Source organism: Pelecanus crispus, chromosome 5 (assembly GCF_030463565.1).
Source record: "Pelecanus crispus isolate bPelCri1 chromosome 5, bPelCri1.pri, whole genome shotgun sequence".
Lineage (NCBI taxonomy): Eukaryota > Metazoa > Chordata > Aves > Pelecaniformes > Pelecanidae > Pelecanus > Pelecanus crispus.
The window spans coordinates 29,737,450-29,755,636 of record NC_134647.1 but is presented as its reverse complement, the minus strand read 5'-3'; the positions used below and the strand labels follow the sequence as shown (position 1 = coordinate 29,755,636).

At 38.7% G+C, this 18,187-nt stretch overlaps 1 protein-coding gene across 1 annotated transcript in view; it reads right to left on the bottom strand.

The window, feature by feature from the left end:
- PARD3B (par-3 family cell polarity regulator beta) overlaps positions 1-18,187 on the bottom strand; it is a 426,026-nt gene that overhangs the window by 259,967 nt on the left and 147,872 nt on the right. Inside the window, exon 4 of the mRNA XM_075710482.1 lies at positions 8,707-8,816. Coding sequence (XP_075566597.1) covers positions 8,707-8,816 — 110 coding nt within the window. The remainder of the gene's footprint in view (positions 1-8,706; positions 8,817-18,187) is intronic.

Genomic DNA, 18,187 nt, shown 5'->3' with positions numbered 1-18,187 from the left:
GCTAAATAGACAACAGTGTGAATGCCAACACAGACGGTAATTCTGCTAAGTCTAAGATACCGTGATACGCTCTCAGCCCAGTCATGGTGCAGTTCAAATAAATTAAATACGGTACTACGAGCATCCCTTGGGACTGATGCAAAGAAGAAAGCTGTTTTTCTTGAATTTCAGACAGGAGCTTGAGAATCCGTATGTCCTAATTGAAACCTAGATTAAACCAAGGCTTAAAGCAAGATGAATAAAAGGCAAAACTTATTGTTACTAGTACTTTAAACATAGAAAAATTATTTTAAAAAAGCACAAGCCACTACCCAACTTGATTGTCAAGAAAAATATATCAAAAAAATCTTATGAAGCAACTGTTCCTACAAGATCTCTCTTGGGGGCCAAAGTTTTGGGTTTTTTTTCTTTTTTACGATACTGCTTGGGATGTGTAAAACTTTGAACTGGCAAATATGTTTCTTTAGGATCTGAAATACATTGTAAGGACAACTGTGTCCGATCAGACCATGGGTAACTCCATCTTTGGGTGCGCAGGACCAGAATACTAGGGTGCCTCACAAACAGGTATTGACCCTCATAGTACAGAGGAACAGTGACAACAATTTGCTCTTGCATCAACTCAGTTATTCTAGAGTCTAATCACTTCCTTTTTAACTGAAGATTTACTTATTTACTAATTTTTTTATTTATTAGGTTTTATTTATTTGAAGTTATTTCAGAGAAGCTCTACTGCCTAGGTTTTGACAAAAGGTCATATTAGACTTACAGGCTGGAAGAAACCATTGCAATTACTGACAAAAATCAAAGCTAAGATGTTTGTTCAAAATCTTGAATCTCACTGAACCACCCTTACCATTTTAGTCTATATTCACAGTGGTCTCAATTTATTATTCCCAACTCCAACATGTCAAACACCTGTAACACCACAAGCACACAGTACACAGAGGCATTAAAACATTCCTCCCTTCATTCCAGTTGTCATTGTAAGAAATTGTTTTATCGGTATGGAGTAAATCACAACCTGCTGCCATAAAAAAACTGAATGTGCAAGTTTCAAAGAACACTACGTTGTTATTACAGCTCAAAAACCTGTAAATCCAGATTAGCTGAGACACCAACTACACAGAGAAGAACAAATCCCCAGATAAAGTGTCTCCAGTGGGATGGGTAATTTAGTGTCTAAGGGGCCTCTCCAAAAAAAAAAAAAAAATATTTCACACCTCCTTTCAGTGTAACTGTCAATCCTATAAGAGAAACAAAGCCACAGATCTCACTTTCAGAGACACAGAAATATTAACCAGAACAAGAGCAGAGTCTCATACATCAGTGCACTGCAAGATAATGTATTAAAAAATCCAAAATTAGTTTTTTCCTAATGTCAAAGCAACATCTGGGTCTAAGTAAGTATCAAAGATCTCTGCCATTATTCCCAGTTGTCCACTGGATTGCTATGTTTATGGAAAATATTATTTATTTAGTAGCAGGCATTTCAGTAGGACGACTGAGAACCTATTTTATTTTAGTTAAATGTTTCTAGAGCTTGACAGTAAATGATATGCATGAGCCATGTTGACTGTCATCTTCCACTTTTAATTTGACTGCCAGACATACAAGTAACTTGCTAATGTTTCATTCCAATTTCAGCGCCATGAGCCTGTTGCGTAAGCCGCCTGCTAAAAGCTGTTCCAGATGGAATGACAGTATTTTGTAGGACCCCAAAGATGTAGCTATAGAGATGAATGTGTCAACAGCATTGAAAGCATGACCTTCCCCCCCCCCCTTTTTTAAGTCAGCAGTTCTTATTTCCACCCTATAATTTTTTCCACATTCTTTGTAAGATAGGCCACGTGGGAAAAAGAAAGAGTTTAAGTCTCAGCCATCTTCCATCACCTGCAATTACATCTACCTGGCGACACAAGGCAGAGGACAAAGGAGGTAGGTTTATAATCAATCAGGTCCCTTCAAAATGACAGCCAAGGCCCAAAATTTATTGTGAAGAGGAAACAAACCCCAGCCCCCTACTAACATAAGTTTCAGAATGCTGGAGAACTTTTATGGTTTTCATAATAGATACTTTCTCTCATGAATAGTCAGTAAAAAGCTTGCACTCCTCTCATTGGAATCAGGCTTTAGAAAGCAACACATTAACAATGAATAACTTCTTTTACTGATTGTACCATTTTTACTGATAATTTATATACTATATTAACGTCACAGAACATTCATTACAAGCTCTTATTAAAAAAAAAATTCACAAAAAGTCTACTTATCCTTCTCAAATAAAAATATGTAAATTACACCCACTGCTCATCTTAAACAATACAGGTAAAACAATACACTTTTTCCTGAAACAAAGGCTGTGCAAGGAACACAAAGAGGACTTTCCCCCCACCACACACGTACCTCTTTACACACTCAAAAGAGGAAATTACCACAGGGTACTTCTGTCCTTTTTCAGATGATCAATTCAGTATTCTGAAGTATTACAAATATTTCTTTTACATTTCTCAGTTACTCCTCTACAATATAAAGTCATTTCTTTTTGATGCAGAATGCCACAGCACAGAATACAAGGAAGGGGAAAAAAAAAAAGCAGTGCAGGGCTGAAAAGCAACAGAGAGAATCAAGAAGGAATGGCTTTTGTTAATTTGACAGCGCTCAGCTAGCTGCATAGTTGGATTTATAAAAGGTTCTTTAAGAGCTGCATTTTTCATGGTGTAAGAGTGCCACACAGCTCTGGTTCCTGCAGTGCCTCACACCAACAACTTCAAAACTAACTCACTGCAGATGTCCCTATGATCATCTAATCAGACATCAAAAGCAATACACTGACAAGCTCCTGCGCTGATTAGGAGTGTTCTATATATGTTCCACAGCGTAAACAGACACACAGTAGTTGCTTTAAAAATGGATTCACGCACATCAGAATTCCCTTTTAAAAAACTCAAACTGTTCGGAACTCCCCAGCTGAATGACAGAAAATTCTTTTAAATCTCCCCAGATCTTCTGTTCAGTTCCACACAGCAGTATTTCAAGAGCAGGAGTTAAATTATTAATAGGAAAACTTTTACCAGAAAAAAGTAAATGCCTTCCAGAATTTAAAAACCTTGCTATTCTGAACGACAGTCTGAGACCACACCACCTCAGGGAAGCAATCTTGCCTCTACCCTGCAACACACATTGCAATATGCAAGATGTGCTTCTATCTCTGCTGCAGTTGTTTTCTAATTATTATACATCAACAAGCACTGGATTTAAAGCATTACAAGTGCACCATCCTTCCAGCACTACTACCTCCTGAAGACTTGCTGCATTTCTCCCAGTATCTAGTTTCTTATTCATAGCCCACTTCGTGGAATACTTAAAGGGGGCTTATAAGAAAGATGGGGACAGACTTTTTAGCAGGGCCCGTTGCGACAGGACAAGGAGTAATGGCTTTAAACTAAGACAGCGTAGATTCAGTCTAGATACAAGGAAGAAATTTTTTTACGATGAGGGTGGTGAAACACTGGCACAGGTTGCCCAGAGAGGTGGTAGAGGCCCCATCCCTGGCAACATTCAAGGTCAGGTTGGACGGGGCTCTGAGCAACCTGATCCAGTTGAAGCTGTCCCTGCTCACTGCAGAACAGGTTGGACTAGATGGCCTTTAAAGGTCCCTTCCAACCCAAACTATTCTATGACTCTATCACGTAAGTATGGGAGAATTTCATAGTGAAATTCTAACACGTGCAAAGGGACCAGAAATAAAAACTACGTGACCTAGTCAGGGTTAGTAAACATAGTGGACAACAGTTTTATCGTCTAAAGTCAGACAGACAATACAACCTTCATGGCAGTGAAGTCTCTTAGCTCAAGCCTCAGCAGAAACCCTCTGAATCAACCCAAGTTACAGACTCTACAGCATTATCCCATCACTGTGTTCAAAAAAGACCTTTTCTGCCTTGCCTTGCTTTTCATAGCCTGATTACATGAAGTAATATTTCTGCCTTTTTCTTACAATAAAATACCCACACATTTTGAAAGTACTACTGCAATCTTTATCTCAAAGCCAAGCTCTGATTGTAGTGTATCTTTATGTTTACATATGTACCTAAAATAGTATGTAAAAGGAACAAATCATGTAGCTGCATCCTTACACACACTCACATTATGCTAATCTGCAGACACTTAATCAGGAAGGCTAATACATTACAAACACAATTAATGGCCAGAAGAACCAGAGGAGGTTTCGAACCTTTTTAACATGGGCTTGAAACATAAAAATGTTCTGATTATATATGAACCTTATCCAAAATTGCAAATTATAGGTCCACAATGCATAAAATACAGTCACTTTCAAGTCACATAGAGGTAAAAATTGAAACCATATTGAGCCACTGGAGCAACTCTTCAATTGATCCAGCATCTCATTGTATCTTTAAATATGGATAAATCCAATTTAATCAGCCATTCCCATTGATTAACTCCAAGTTAACCTAAGTATTTATTGAGGAAACATGCAACTATAACAGCAAAGAAAGGCATGCAGAACATAGCATCCCCATAATAATCAGCAAGTTAACAAGAGGGGGCAAAACCTTAGTCCCACCAGAATTAATGTATAACTCCCATCAATTTAAATAGGACCACAATCCTCCATCTAAAACTCATGACAGATCAAGTCTTAAAATAGTAGGGAAGTCTGTCCCTGGGCAAAAATAAATATAAGCAGAAGTAATAGCTCCAGAAAGGAAAGTTCAGATCTTTTAATTATACCTTAGCAATTACTGAATGAACTGGACTGAGCAAAAGCAACAAAATGCATTCTGCTCCTTAAAAAGGTCAAAAAACCAAAACAACAGAATCCCACAGTTCAGAGTTTCTGCCTTGCTGCGTCTCATCTTTATCAGAGTGGAGCTTGAGTAGAGGGATCCAGCTAGGAACTTCTGCGTTGGCGCAAAGAACCTGATACCGCAGCTCCTCTCGGCAAGCTGGGGACAAGCGTTGAGCAAGTGTTGAGGGGCCAAAGAAGGCTTCCTCCCTCTGAAAGGCTTCGACCATCTCAATCACACAGCATGGCCTCACTCCAGGGGAGATCACCAGTGGGAGACTTCATGCCCATTGCTAACCCCACTTTCTGAAGCCAGGGCATTCACAGCCAAAAGCAGCTGGACCGGCACTTGACTATTGCCGTAGCAAAGCTACGGCCACCAAATTTTTCAGAGAAGTCCCTTAAACTAATTACACTTCTCTGAGGGTCCTGTCTGGAGACCTAGGGAGGGAAGTTCCCATTTTTGAAAGCTTGGCCAGGGCTCTGTGATTCTAATTAGATAGAAGAGCTTAACAGTTGCCTTCATAAATGAACAAATTCACTAACAAATACCTTTGCTTCAATAACAAGTTCAGATGTTTGTTACCCCTATTTTTCCCTGATTACAGTCTCTAAATTTTTTAGTGGCAGCTATCACAATAAGGAAGGAGAGGTTTGGATGAAAAAAGAAACTCAAATTTTGTACCATCTGTTAAATGACTTGCAGTCTGAGAGAACAGATGCTGGACTTCACTATCAGTTTTTGATTGATCTAGAAGTATTTTGTTAATTGGGGCTAAAACTACAGCTAAAACAAAATAAGTGTCAGAGAAAATATGAAAGAATAGCTCAAATTCTTCTCAAACTACCTGGTCACTCAGAAAAGATTTTGCAATTTTCGTAATCATCATATGGCATGAAAAAAAGAAAAAAATCCCCCTTTGAATGAAAGGGACATCTGAAAAACAGAATATACGCTCTGCTTAGATTCTATAAATACTGTGAACAGCTCAAATGGTTCATCAGGTTCATCCAGTTCACCTGAACCAGACAGCAATGTTCTTTTCTTGTATTACTGCATGTTTGCTGTTTTATTTTATGCATTACTTACTGCATGCCTGTCCTGCACTCTCCTAAAGACAAATCGGTGCTGTCTTCGGAGATTCAAATGATAATCGCCTCTCAAAATTCTGATCAACTACTGGTGTATCAGCACACAGTCTAACTATGAGTATTTCTACATAGAACCGAAATGCCAGTTCTACATATGCCAAACACCAAAATGCCAGAAGTGCCAAACAATTAAGCTAATTATGGAAGTCAGTTTCAATTACAAAATGATTGCTTAGATAATGGTGGCATAAATACAGAGACTTAGTTTTTACTACACGCACTGAAAATAGTTTCATCTACCAACAGCTCTAGTTTTTCCTAACTTGCATGCGACTGCAAGGAAGCAGTTTAACATAAAAAAAAAAAATGTTTGTGTCAAAGGAAATGCACTATTAATTTTAAATTTTCAGCAGCAATATACAGAACCAATTAATTTTCTTTAAGTACTACTTTAACACTTGTGTGTTGAGAACGGCTATATTCAAAATGCAGTGTTGAATTGCTTGTGCTACTTTTTCATTTGTCAGGTATCGATTCTTCCCCGTGTTTTAAAACAATCTGTACCTAATTTAACCTATGTTATTTAAGCTTTCTATGCTTCCCAAAACATTATGCCAAAGCATATTTCAGTATGATTGACGATGAGAGTTTTAGAAATGGTACTGTTGCAAAAATAAGAGCTGGTGTAATGTATTTTGCTGTAACAGACTTTCACTGAAACAATACAGACTTTCAACCTTCTGGGCCTTTCTCCCCCTCCTCACATGACATTCAAAAAAAATCTGAGAGCCTTCTCCACTGTTGTTATCTGTCCAGCTTCGACTGCTACCCATATAGGTGATGGAGGGATGCTCTGTATTTTAGGCATAGAGAATTCCTTTAGGCCTAGAGGATTCCTGTGTACTGATGTAAGTCAGTGAAGCACGGTAAGGTTTTAGTCTCCAAATATAACTGCTGTCCTCATATAATGGCATAAAATGCACTTATCACTGCTAATGTTATATTTTAAAAAGAAAAAAAAAACACCAACAAAACAACAAAAACATATCTTTCTCTCCTTGATGGTCAAAGATAAAGCATTTGAAACATGTCCTGGAATGCAACAAATTTCATCAATTTTTCCACTTTTTTTTCAATTTTCACGGTTATAAAATACCAGAGGTCAGCATTACATACTGACATACTCACTCTACACATTTCTCAACTTTGCAAAGAGAGTTAGATCTGCACTGTTAACCATGAATTCTTCTTTGTACTTTCATTTATCAGACTAAGACAGTATTTCATCAATATGTAAGTGCTTGCAGCAAACATGAAGAAAAACCTCTCAGCTCAAACAGGTTGGACAAATAATGCAGGACTTTGTCAAAGTTCAGCCCCCTGTAAAACCGTAATGTACTTGGAGCGTTACTAGCGTTTTTTAAATTGCACCACTTAGCAAATAACACAAGCCACTGCAAAGTAAGATGCACACTAAATATTTAGATGCACACATATTTGGCCATGCAAAGAGAAACAATGAAGAGTCAACTTAAATCCTGTGTTGGCCTTCAGAATCACAGAGTTAAGACTGAGAGCCATAAAACATGATTTATATGCAACTCATCTGACTTTCTGTTTACTTACCTCATTCATGTGAGCTTAACTGTAAGTGTGGTCTTAAATACCACATCTTCAGCTGAAAGGGTTCTCACCTCCACCATGTGTTGCTGAACCCCAGTTCTTTCCTCCTGCTCTCTAATGTGCCAACAGGGCCATTTGTAGAATCTTCCTATAATCTAGTTGTGATCTAGGCTGAAACGTCCCCCTCGCACCAAATGAAGAGGCTGGGGGTTTCTGAGTGTTTTTTGTTTTGAAACACAACAGTGACAGATTGGTTCATACAACTGGGGACAGGGGGTGAACTGCAACACCGTATAGGGAAGCTAAAGGGGAAAAGACATAAATTTCACAAGCAAATGAAAGCAGGTGCAACTGCTCCATCATCTAAGCCAGCATTCATTTGGCATAAAGTAGTGCAGAAGTCTATGAAAAAGCTCTGTTTTGCTTGATACACTTATGTATCCCAGCTGACATTCAGAGACTCTAAAGAATTTCATCTTTTTACAAGTAATATAGGTACACCTTCCCCCGACACAAACATAAAGATTCAGGCCTTAAAATTGCAAAGTAAAAAATGTGGCCCAGGTGTGACGAAGACAGTATCAGTTTTAGAAGATTGAAGACAGCCTGCAATAACACCTGATTAAAAGTTACTGCATCCTCACTAATTGTATCTTTGCACCAATATTTAGTAATAACTATATTGAAAACAAATTTGTCCTCAAAAGGGAAGAGTTAGGTTGCAAAACAGAAAAGTGAGAGAAAGAAGAGACCATGCAGGATAGTAGCAGGGTGCCAAAGGAAGACAGAAATGCCATGAGAAAACAAGGGAAGTGAAGAGGGGTGCAAGACCAATGAAGCATATTAAAGGGGAAGTACATTTTTTCCACTAAGCAATGGTAAACTGGACAACATAACACTGAACAAACAATTGCTAAAAGTTCAGTTCCTGTTCCAGTGCCTTATGTCACCATTGAGCTTTCTGTAAAGCTCTTATTCTAGAAAAGAGAACCACTGTTAATTGACTGTATCATCTAAAATAACCATTTTGTCCAGAGTAAATTCTCTCTTTTACAGAAAATGAGTATGATGCACTTTGTTTTAGATCCCCATTCATACATAGCGTATAATACTGCTATATACCAACAGATAAGAACAGTTTTTGCCCTTAAGAAAAAGGTGAGTTACATGACACCTACTGCCACAACATGCTTGAGACTGTGGTCACTGGGATGAGAAGCACTTGGGTGGAAGTCAGCAGGTGGGCCCAAAGCTGGATCGCTGCTCCTTCGTACTAGAAGTGGTGTGCCTAAGAGACAAAAGAAAGAGCAAGGGTTCAAGGGTGCTACAGGAATACAAGGTAAAGCTTCATGAGATTTAACTAAGAGAGGTGTACAGCGCTTAAATGTAAGCTTATCTGTGACAATATCCACCTGGTAAATTACTAGATTTGATGGGGTTGTGCCATTTAGTATTTACTAAGCGAAAGAAATTAGAACATTTATACCGACTTTCATCCATGAGCTGCTAAATGAGGTGAAAACTGCTGACAAACAGGAGAAAAAGGCACCTTCTTGGAAAAACAAATGAGTAGTTGCATGTATCTGTGACCACATGTACCATCAAGTTCTGATGGGGAACCTGTACGCTTGATCTAAGGAATAACTGTGAACACAGGAAGAACTGGACCGCTATTGTTAGTTCCTACAACTGGTAGTGGTTACTTAACTAAAACAGAACGTTGTCTAAAGGCTTTCGCTCCACACTAAGGATAGCTCTCATCATGCTGTTCTGCATTAACCCACCAAAAGGGGATTTCACAATCTCATTTTCAACTGTTCCTTACTTTCACCTGGTGTATGTCCAAAAGCCAACAGTGAACAACTGCTTGCCTCTCCCATACCAATTATACAAGCCCACATTTAACCTCTATGGAAAGTTGCTTTGAATATGATGGCATGATCATACATATAGGGTCATAAATATTATTTCCATAAGCTCACAAGAAGCAATAGTCCATCACCACTACTTCTGTGCTGTCCCAACCCAAGGCATGTAAATGACAGATCAGGCACAGGTTTTTGGGTACAGAGGCAGCTGAAGGATAAACAGATACCTCCCTACATTAACTTCATTTAGTATCTAACATGCCTTGGGGTGGCTCTGCAGAGACAGCCTAAATAAGGATATAGAGGAGAGAGGGAAGAGATTTTATTCACAGCAGATCTGCCTCCCACTACCAACTGCCAGGATCCCCAGGGAACAGACATAGGCAGTTGCAGTTGTTTCAGAGAAGCTATAGACTAAACAGCTTCCTCTTGCAGGCACCACCAGTTAGACTCACCAACTATTCATGCCTACTCATGTACTGTCTGGGAATAACCTCCAAGACCAGTCAGCAGCTTCTAGAGACACAGCCATCCAGTTAGCAGAAGACACAGGTGCTATAAAACACTCCCTGCAAAACCTCCAGGTGGGGCGAGAGGGAAAACATCTATTGTAATATGAGAAAGGAATTTCTCACATTATCCAAAGTAAAATTAAACAAAAATTACTTTTTTCCCCCCAAGTCTTTCCAAAACCATTTATCCATAGGCAAACAAAAAAATCAAACAGAACATTGGTCCGTGACAATAATTTTTCACATGTTGCAAGTGAGTGAAAACAAGATTATAACTGTCAGTTATAATATTAATTATAGCCACTGGGACTGATGGCAGTCATAATTACTAGATCTGTAATAGAATTTTGAATGTGCAACAGTTTCCTCACCAGAGAGATGCTAACAAAGCTGGAGTGACTGTACCACATTCACTCTCAGCACAACTTTGTAATTATAGCGGGAATAAATACCAGCACCTGACACTGAGGAACAACCAGAGAATCTAATGCTCTTACCCCTCCTCATAGTGAGCAACAGTTTTTATACGCAGGTAATCCCTTCTATCTCCACTTATGCAGGAAATGAGTAAGAAAAGCAGAAGACAGACTTAAATTTGTGTCCTAGTATTGAGGGAACACTCAAAAATCAAAAGGTGAATACTATTTGTTGTTCCAAGAGCTATGCATGTTTTTACATGGAGATTCTGAAGAAAGGGATTGATCACCAAATTTATCCATTTTGTGTGATTTTCCAAAGGTGTCAGTAGGTCAAAAGGAACTAAATCTCTCCACTCAAATATACCTGTTCTTCACACGGTGCTGAAGAGAAATTTTTTCCCCCCTCTATGCACATTTCATAAAAAGGTGCATAAGAGCTACAGCCAAGAAGTGCTGGATTTTTAAGTTACCGCCGTCTTCAAGATAAATACTTATTCCTTAAAATATTTTTGCACGTATGACCAAAGCGTTTCTCGTGACCTGTATCCAATTTTCAGTCTCTCTTCGATACAACAGTTTGAAAACAGACGCTGAGACACTTTTGTATGATTCAGCATAATTTAGTCCCCAACTCCTTTTGACATAAGCATGAACAGTACAGAGAAACCCTCTTGCTAAACTACCAGAAAGCCCTTTGCACTGGTACTTGGCTTTGCGGTAGTTTTATTTTTAACTTTCACAACTCAATAAGCCATATTCCAAATTCAAATTAAAACATACTGTTGCTTACACTCTTCAAGGCCATCATCCCAGCCCCTTTTCTCATTTGTGTCTTCCTTTTTCCACAGTGAGAAGAGGGTAAAAAAAAAAAAAAAAACCCATTGCCCACAGTCAACTGAAGTGGCCAAAGATGGGACACCCCCCCCTCAACTTACATCAAGCTCACTCCTTCTCCCAAAGCCAACACTTTAAAATTAGATTTCTCCTTTTCCCGAGCTGTCTTCTACAACCATCTCCTCATTTCTCTCTCATTCCTCTGGCTGAGAGAAAGATTTAAGTCTCCCATCTCTGTGACTGCTGGGAGACAGGACCCTTGTTTGTTCCAGGGCCTCCCGGCTTCCACAGCAGTTGAAAGATGGCATCTCCTGCACACCACTGTTCACACAATGCTTGTCTAGTCAGATATTGTCTAGCCCATATTCAGCGCTTCTGTCTGCTCCCTGTATTGGCTGCTGCAAGGTGCTGTTTTTACCACATTGCCCCTGCCCTCAGTTTTGAAGACCTCCTTTCACTTGCTTTCTGCCACTGTTTTGTAGATGAACTGAAGCAAAATGACATTATCCCATTTTCAGTTTACAGCTGTCTAAACTTTGAAACCAAAGTTTGCAGGAGCAGTGGTATCAAGAATACTGTTTTCCAATTTGTGAAGATGGCCTTGAAGCTATTTACTTTCTTTTTATTCCTGCAAGTTTTTGCTTATTGCCATGAGCTTATGAAATTTATGGTGCTCATCTGCCATGCTTCCCCTACTTGCACAAAAACAACTGGACTTTTTGACCATTGTCTAAAATGCTTTCTCTTTTCTCCCAATTTGTTGTAAATTTTAGGGTCCTACAGATGTGTTGGGTTTTTTTTTTCCCCTACTTTCTTGTTGAAGAGAAAACCAGATTCTATTTTTTAAAATAACTTTACTGACATATAACATCATTTCTTGTACCAAGACATCACAAATCGTAACATCTCTGTGAACCAAGTCAGCTGAAGTCTTTAGCTAGAATTATCCAAACCAGTCCCTCTGGCCCTTACTGTTTTACATGCATACACCACAAAGACACTGGAGCACGAAAACAACCTTTTATTAGACAAAAGTAAATTGAACCAAAATGCCTTCTCTAATAGGGGAAAACAAATGGCAAGCAGGAAGATTAGATGAAAGACTTGAGAAGAAGCAGTACTCTCCCTCTCTGCGGGAAGGATCCCTTATTCTCTTTCAGGAGACAGCAATTCTCAGTGGCTCCCTGAGCTAGCCGACTCACCTCCATCTCCCCTCATCCCCTCTGCAGCTCAGGCTGCTCCCTGCCGTAAGAAAAACCGTCCCTGCCACTCAGTGCCTCCCAGCCCATGCTTCTCCCCCACGGGCTCCTTCTTTCTTCAGCCTCTCCCTGCCTCTTCTGTACTGCACACGCAGGGCTCTTGAAAGCCAAGCACGCTCCCTTGCACTCTGGAAGAGAGAAACCGCCCACATCCCACCACCCAGAACCCAACCTGACTCAGGAGTCAGCCTATGTCCATTATACACACATATCTTGAATTTGTTATCACTTTCTTCCTTAGACACAGATAAAATGTAATGAAAAACCATCACTGATACCAATTATTACAGACAACCTACGGACATTTGTTTAAATTTTTACTTAGATTATGTCATCCGTTTTCTTCTGTCAGGTAACAGAATGTTGCCTTTTTCCTTACTGCCTTCCTTTTGTCATGCTGTGCTTCCACTTTATTCTACTCACTCTCTTGCATTTGTGCTGAACATTTATAATAACCAACATAAGCTCAAACAGAAAAGTCATCTTTTCCCTGAATGATGAGACGCAAAAAACCCCTCCTTTCTGCATTCCAAGTTGATCATACAAACACATTATTTACAAGAACTATCATTTTGCACCAGGGGAGCACTTCGTATTTTAAACTTAGGAACTCAGTTTAAAAAAAATTAGTTATCCTCATCTTGCTGCATTGCATCAGTAATTTACAGACAACAAACATTCTAACACATGCCCAAGACTAAAATTTTTCTCATGATGACAGCTTTTAACCTCAATCACTTCAGAGTGTATTTCCCTTTCTTTCAAAATTTGCACACAGTACCATCGATGATGGTACACAGCACCTTCTGAGCACAGGTGGATGTCTCAGCCTTATTCACAATACATACTCTTGGACAAAGCTGATGAGAAAAGGTACTGCAGTTTTCCTTAAAGTGAACTCCAGGTCATTTAGTTTCAAGCCATGTAGATCAATCTTTTCCTTTTTACTAGCATCACCCTCAAAAATTAGTATCTACACAGATTCATGGTAACAGTGTATTTTCCCTGAACTCTTATGTTTTGGAAATATTTTTTTTTTAACTGCAAATATGGTTGAAACAAGCATATGGTAGAAACCACACTTAGATTTAAATTGGTTACATTAGGAAAAAAAAAACCACCACAGAAGAGAGAAGTTCTGCCATTTGTGCACAATTAAAAACTGAAAACTTGCATCAACACAATGACAAGAGAAACATCTCCATGCCAGATGTAATGCTACTTTCTTATTTGGTTTGGGGTTTTGGGGTTTTTTTTTGGGGTGGTGGGGGGGTGGTGGTTGTTTTTTTAATTTCACCAAAAAACTGTACACAGACTTTAACAGCCTGAATAAGAGTGCACTCTGCCTCACTTCACTTAAGCCCTTTGGCAGATCAAAAATCAGCATTTAGGGTTAGGAGGGGGCTGACTAACAAGTGATGGGTTTAAGAACAGTGTGCAACCTCAGGTAAATAACAATGTTTGGAGTTCAGGATCTGAACATGGTTAGGGGAACTTTGGAGCTCCAGCTGTCCCTCCTGGGGTCCCCCTAAACTCTTCAGGGTCTCTAGGCTCTGAGTTCTGGCATCGAATTTGATGCCTAAATTTAGACAGCTGAGTATCACTCAGGATGACCACTACCACAGAAAAAGATCATGCCAACCTTTCCTTAATTTTGCCCTTTTGCTCTTAAGTTTCCTTGCTCAGGAAAGCACAATTCACCTCCAGGCTGAAATCCTTTGGGATTCAGGTTGCAGGTTGCTGTTACAGGGCCAAATTCAGAAAACTGCTGAAGACAAGCAGAGTTTATCACCCACGAGCATTTTCAGTAGTCTGTGCTATCTATAATGCAGTCAAATTATGCACTAAAAATTGATTTTAGCATTGCTTTGGGCGCAAACACTCTCAGATCACTTTTGGGTAAGCTGATGAAGGAACATAGGCAATGCAAGCACATGTGTTGCCACTGTGTTAGTAGCAACTAACATATTATGAGGGTTTGTTTGTTTGTTTGTTTGTTTTTCCAGGTAACAGGGAAGAACTATTTTAAAGGAGAACAAAAAATACACTTGGACAGAACACAGAAGTGGGTAGAAAGAGATTTACAATAAATCACCTACACAGTTAAAGTCATAATTTTAAATTCTGCTCCTGCATATAAAAATGCTGACTATGATGGGAAAAAAAAGCTGTCCATCAAGTGTGTATCAAACCGTCAACTGTTAAAGGCCATATGAGTGACAATTACTCTGCTGCCTGCTTCCAAATTACACTTGCCTGGACAGACAGACAAATTGTTTTCTCAGCTGCATGTGCCTCAAAATATTTTTTAGATGTCCTTCTGAGCAAATCACAACAGAACTTCAAGTCAAAGTTGAACAACCACCACAAATTCTATACGCACACCCACACAAATGTGAAACTGCACTTCAGCACAGACAATTCTTGGCTGGGAGATCTCTGAATAGACACTACAAAAGCAACCACCACTTAAACCGGGAAGTCAGAATGACTTTTAAACTGGTGTTGTCATGAAACAGTTCAGGCACTGGAAACAAAATATTACAAGCAGGATATTAATCTATATTTAAATATAGGAAAGGTCATTAATACATGCCTATTTTTCTTCTTTTTATCAGAGAAATTTCATGTTAACAGGCATACAGACAGTTCTGCTGGTCAGCACTTTTTGAAAGCACTAAGCAATCAGTGTGGGTAAATCTGGTCACCCTCAGATTTATTGCTTACCACCACCTGAGGCATCATGCAATGGTTCTGCCATGTACTTAAAATGTAGCTGACATTAGCTTGTACGTTCTACTTTGTGATAGGACTGTACCACTTCTTTTTTATTTTTTAAATATGTAATGCTCTGATGATGTGACTTCTATGTTTAAATCTAACTCAAATTGCTTATAATAGCACCTATCAGTACAATTTCAGATCTACAGCTATCTGTTGTTTCCAAAGTGCATACTGCACTTTTTAAATTCCCATGGATACAAGATTAGATTAATGAACTAGGATGATGTAACAGTTAAGACAATTGGCTTAAATCTATAAACAGATGAAAATCCATTTCCAACAAGCTCTCTCTTTTACATATCAACCCAGTGCAGAACAAAGCATTTCCCTATCACTCTAAATGAGGTGTACTTTTTCTTACAAAGAAAAATAAAAGCAGTTGCCTACAAGTAAAACCCAGTAAAGGCTTCAAACAGAGATTGTTTTGGGAGGGTGTTCTTTGGTGCCATAAATTTCAAAATAATTATTTTCTCTGGTTGCTATATGTGCTACAACATATTAAGCCAGATTTCAGTTACAAAACACAAGAACTGTTCTCACATCTTTTATGACCAGAATGAAATTTCTTTGGTGTTGTCGCTGTCAGAAACGGTGCCTAATGAAACAACTGGAATATTTACAGCTTTTGGAGTTTCAAAGACAGACATGTAAGAATCACCTATGTACATTATCTCAGTAATGAAGTCAATCTGGATCCCATTTTCAGGATCAAAATCCACATCCATATGAGAAGAAGTTAACCACTTCTCACTTTAAGGCACTAGGATACCTATGTATCTACAGAAGATGTACAAGTAATGCTGCTACTTCCTTCCTGTTTCAGAATTTCTCTCGAGAAAATTTTCCAGCTGAAGGACAGGACTTCAGTTTTGATCTTAACCAGGTATTCTTTTCTTACACTTAAGGTCACAACACACATTAGATCTAGAGTAATTTCAGGATCTTCTCACCTCTACCAACACAACGCTCCTATTTTCCGCTCCTCATGAGACAGACAGGGAGCATGCAGAGTTACTGGAGTGCTGGCATCACCATGACTCTGCTCCAGAAGGGCCTTGGCTGCAGGTACCACATGGAAGAGACTGGGTAGAGGGGAAGGAGCTGCAGCAGGATCCTCCTGGTATAAGGCTTAATCAACAGAGAGTTGTGATTTTTTTCCCAACGCAAGCTCTAGCAACTCCTATCCTTGCTGGCCAGGCTGATTAGGAGCTTTGTGAGAACACGCTGGCTATCACCAGCAAGAATCAGCACTTTCCACTACAGGCCAGGCTTTCCTTTATTCTTGTCAAGGTGACCAACATCTTTATGAATCACACCATCATTTTGCACCTACTGACTGATGGACAGACTCCACCTTTCAGCTTCAGACACAGCATTAAAAATTAGAGCAGCTTCAAACATTTTGGGTCTTACGTATCATTTGCGGGTGAGAGGGAGGATTAATTTGTGTTATATTAGAATTTCCCTGCACACACACAATGGTTTTTTTGTTGTTGGAGTGGGGGGTGGAGGTGGGGTTTTGTTTTGGTTTTGTTTTTAAATGTCATCTCTTTCAAATGGAATTCAGATATCAATGGAAACTAAACTTTAGATATACTTAAAAATACCAGTCGTCTTAGTCATCCAACGTGCTGGACACAGCAAAAAGCATTCATCTTATTAAACAGACTGGGTTTTTAAGCAGCATATTATCTGTAGTTACTGAATTTAAATCAATCATTTTAGGCTAATATATCCTATAAGATTTTAAAACTAATAGATCTCAGACTCTCGCACCTCATTTTTATTCACAAATTGAAAGGTGAAAATAAGCATTTCTTCTATTTCAATTCCCAGTCCATTTCTCAACTTCAAATGAAATACTTAATGAACTGTACTAGTTGAATAAACTGACACAAAGAAAATATTCTGTGCACCTGCAAAAGAGGCCACACTGCCAAAAGCTGGTTTAGCACTTCAGCTAACATCAGTTACAAGTGCTTATGCAGTCACTTTTCCACAGTTAAACAGTTTAATTTTCTTTAAAACTTTGGCAGCTAAACTTCACAGCTTGAATATCACTTTAGTAGCATTTTATTGCTAGTAGTAGAACAGTAAAATACTTTTAAAAAATTATTTTAATGATATTTTAAAGGTGTATTGCAAATCATGGCATTCATATAGGTTTTTGTAATACTTAAATATGACCTGTGTTTTATATACCTGCTGTAAGTTAAGAACCTTTTCTGTTTTGCTGTTTCCTTAAAAAAGAAGTCCTATTATGATTACTTTCTATCCTAGTCACGGTAAACTAGTTTTAGTCTCAAATTTCAAACTTCTTCCTGCCAACTTTAAAAGACATTAAGATAAAATAGTGAAACCTCCTGAACTTGAAACTTTCTGGGAGGTTTCAAGGAATGATAAGAACATAAGAACAGCTGTATTGGGTCCACCTCACCTATTAGCCCGCATCTAACAGTGATAGCAAATACTCAGTGAGAGGGCACAACTGCAAAGTGGTGTATCCTATCAGCTTGCAAAAAATAATGTTTGAAAGATTTCCAAATCAGAGTGGCATCTGGACCACCATATTTCAACAGGCACTGATGAGCCACCTCCTGTGAATTTGTCTAATTCTATTCTAACTCATTGATTTTTGGGCTGTGAGACTGAATTACACAATGTAGTTGAATGCTTCATGAAAGAGTTAGTTTAGGGTTTTGATTTGTAATCTGTTGAACAATAGTTTTTTTTGATACTCCTAGTTTTTATGTGGTGTGCAAAGTGAACAATCATTCCCTATTAATGTCTTAATATTTAAAATGGTAAGATGACTATTTCTGTAGGAAAGTTAAAACAGGACTCAATCACAGAGGGTCATTTGTCCTGTTTTGTGGAAGGTTATGACCAAAATAATCTGCAGGATTCATCTTCCTAGCGAACATACTACATCCATCTTTTACTTAAAGTCTACAGTAAACAGACTTCCCTCTAATGAAGCAAT